This window comes from Panthera tigris, chromosome D1, assembly GCF_018350195.1.
Source record: "Panthera tigris isolate Pti1 chromosome D1, P.tigris_Pti1_mat1.1, whole genome shotgun sequence".
In the NCBI taxonomy this organism is placed as follows: Eukaryota; Metazoa; Chordata; class Mammalia; order Carnivora; family Felidae; genus Panthera; species Panthera tigris.
Genome location: NC_056669.1, coordinates 114,538,050 through 114,540,978, shown reverse-complemented (window position 1 = coordinate 114,540,978; position 2,929 = coordinate 114,538,050). Strand labels below are relative to the sequence as shown.

Below are 2,929 nucleotides of genomic sequence, written 5' to 3'. Positions count from 1 at the left end.
GTTCTGGAAGGGGGGCCGCTAAACCACAGTGCCCGGCAGGGCAGCAGAGATCAAAAGCCTGAGTTCCCAAACTTCATTCTAAAATACTCTGGGGCCTCCACCCCAGAAGCCACAAGCCACCCAGTGCCTGAGTGAAGGGGACAGTTGGGGCCCAGCAGACAGAACAGGTCACCCTGCCATCGTGCTGGGGTCAGTCCAGGGGGGAGGGTGGCTTGGGTGGTCCCTGGGGTAGCTCCCCTCAGGAAGAAACCCTCTCTCACCCCGGCAAGAAACCCAGGAGGCACTGTCCAGAACCAGGCGCTTTAATTGTGAAATCCAGGCTGAGTCTGGTGAGTGGGGCAGGAGGTTCCCGCCTGGGGGCAAGGAGTCAGGGGGACGGGGACCACTGGGGTTAGAGTGAGGCCACTGGGGTCCAAATGAGGGCTCTTCGGGGTCAGCATTAGGTGCCCAGGCTGGGGTGGGAGGAGTGGGCATCAGGCCCTGTGGCGGAGTCAGGTTTCCAGGGGGTCAGGGTGGAGCCCCTGGGGCAGCCCCTGGGGGGGTGGTCCTGGCGTCAGGATCCGTGGGTCAGCAGGAGGACAAGGCCCAGCCTGTCAGTCATAGTCCGAGTCGTCGAACTTGGTGCTAAAGAAGGCAGCAGAGTCCTTGGCCAGCCGGGACAGGTGCAGGGCACCGGTCACCACCAGCGCCAGGAGCAGGAGAGGCGGTACCAACGCCCACATCGTGGCCAGGATGTTGTAGCACTTGGCCTTGGAGCCAAAACGCCGGGCTGCCTCCAGGTCTCCAGCCACCTTCTGGTCTCGGGCCTGCGGACCAGTGAGTGGCAGGGCCGGGTCTCTACACGCGCTGGGGGCCCTGCCTCCTGCCCCTCCCACCGCAGCTGTGGACCCAGAAGCCATCCCAGGCCCGCGTGGGGCTCCAAGGACCCTCTGTGGGTGGGGAGTCCCTGGACGCCGAGAACCCCCCCCCCCCCCGCCCCGCGGGAGCGAAGCCGGGGGGTGGGCTTTGCTCACAGGAGCCCTCGGCGTGGGGAAAGCACTGATGAAAGAGAAGCCCTTGGGAAGCCCCCACCAACTCTGTTCTTTTGCGTGGACTAGACCCTCCCCCCCGCAGGACAGACTCTTACTGAGGGACCTCAAAAGAGAAGCCCTCACGAGGTGGAGAGCTTGTCCAGCGCCTCGCTCATGGAGTGGCCCTTTGACAAGCGGCTCCCCCTCCGCCAACCCCCTCCCCCCACGAGCCCCTCAGGTCCTCCGGAGAGCGCCCCCCCAGCCCCACCCCTCCCCGACAGCCCACCTTGATGGAGTAGGCCAGCGCCAGGAAGCCGAGGCAGCACAGGTTCAGGTAGAGGGTGCTGAACACCGACCAGATCAGGTGGTCTCGAGGTGGGGGTCGCGGCGCCCCCACAGTGAGGGCCGTGTGGGCGGCGCCGTCCTTGCGGGGCGTCGGGGCCCGGGGGTCCTCGCGGGGGTACGACGTGTCCATGGGTTCCAGCGCCGTCTCCTCCTCGCTCGGGCTCCCGCTTCGAGGGTGGGCGCCCAGGGCCGCTTATAGCCCCGCCGCCGCCCTCCCGCGGCCCGGCCCGGCGCCGCCCGCTAAATATAACGACAAATTACAGCCCGGCGCCGCCGGGAGCGCGGCCCCGCCCCGCCCCCGCCCCCCCCCCCCCCCCCCCCGGCAGCCCCCCACCCCCTGCCGTCCCCGCCCCCCGCGCGAGCCCCGTCCCCCCGCCCCGCCCCCGGGAGCCCCCCGGAGCTACGGAAAGGAAGGGGCGAGCGCCGGCTGCAGACCGCCCCCCCCACCCCACCCCTCGGAACTGCTGCCATCTCGGGGCTGTGGGTGGGCGCGATGCCGCCTCAGCTGCAGAGCCGGGCTGGAGACCCCCGGGCTTGGACTCTATCCCCAGAACCCAGAGCTCAGGCGCTGCCCTCTCACCTCGGGCCGCCAGCGTCCAGCGGCGCGGGGGGGGGGGGGGGGGGGGGAATACAGAAGTCGCTGCCCATGTACCCGCGGGAGGAGACGAGCCACAAGGGGACGGAAGAGGGGCTGTGGCATGCTAGGGGGTCAGGCATGCAGGAGGCCCCAGCACCGGCCCTATGGTTGCCTCACGTGCGCAGTGAACCCTCTCCCCTGGTGGGCACACAGCTGCTTCTCAGCCTCCAAGGCTCCTGTCCTCACAAGTCCTCAGAAGTTTGGAGGTATGAGCTCAGGGTCTGTTTTGCTCTCCCTCTGGAGGGTCCAGCAACCCCCCGAATGCCACCTGTGTACCAATGACCTGCATTTTCATCACAGGACCAGACTTCACTACTGAAACCCACCCCCCCCCCCCACTCCAATGCTTAAGTGCCGACCCTGGGAACAGGGCTTTCAGAAAGGTCTCCAAGCTAACTTTTCCTCAAGAGACCAGAGGTTCCTGTCCCCCAACCTCCTGTCTTCATCAGTGGGAGTCCTTACAACAAAGTACCACCAACTGAGTGGCTCATAAACACCAGATTTGTTCCTCATGCTTCTGGAGGCTGGAGGTCAGATCAGGGTGCCGGTGTGGACAGATTCTGGGGAGACCACCCTCCGGGTTGCAATATGGCCAACTTCTCACGGTGTGCTCCTGTGTTGGAAGGGGCTAGGGACTCTGTGGGGTCCTTTTATAACAACATCAATCCCATCATGAGGCCCCACCCTCGTGACCCAATTACCTCCCAAAGCCCTGGCTTCGTGATATCATCACTTTGGGCACTGGGATTTCAGCAAATAAATTGTGGGGGACACATTCAGTCCATTGCTCTCCCTCTGCCCAGTCTCCCAGCACAGGTGACGGGGGCTCTGCTTAGCCAGCTGTTCAGGCAAAAAGCATTGGCTTACCCCCCTTCTCCCTCTGTCACCCATACCAAGTCCATGTGGCCCGTCTCCCAGGGCAGGCCGAGTGTCATCA

The 2,929-nt window shown here is 65.3% G+C and overlaps 1 protein-coding gene across 1 annotated transcript; it reads right to left on the bottom strand.

The window, feature by feature from the left end:
- Positions 1–286: 286 nt before the first annotated feature.
- On the bottom strand, positions 287–1,635 carry IFITM5 (interferon induced transmembrane protein 5). Its single transcript, XM_042958975.1, has 2 exons — positions 1,297–1,635; positions 287–806 (listed from the first exon to the last, which is right to left on the bottom strand). Exons 1-2 carry the CDS (start codon positions 1,483–1,485, stop codon positions 594–596), a joined length of 402 nt encoding a protein of 133 aa, XP_042814909.1. The 5' UTR covers positions 1,486–1,635; the 3' UTR covers positions 287–593.
- Between the last annotated feature and the right edge of the window lie 1,294 nt (positions 1,636–2,929).

Excerpts from the sequence above, each read along its gene's own strand:
- IFITM5 (XM_042958975.1), bottom strand. The coding sequence starts at position 1,485 with ATGGACACGTCGTACCCCCGCGAGGACCCCCGGGCCCCGACGCCCCGC. Across the intron at positions 807-1,296 it reads CGCTGGCCTACTCCATCAAG|GCCCGAGACCAGAAGGTGGC; the intron begins GTGGGCTGTCGG and ends ACTGGTCCGCAG.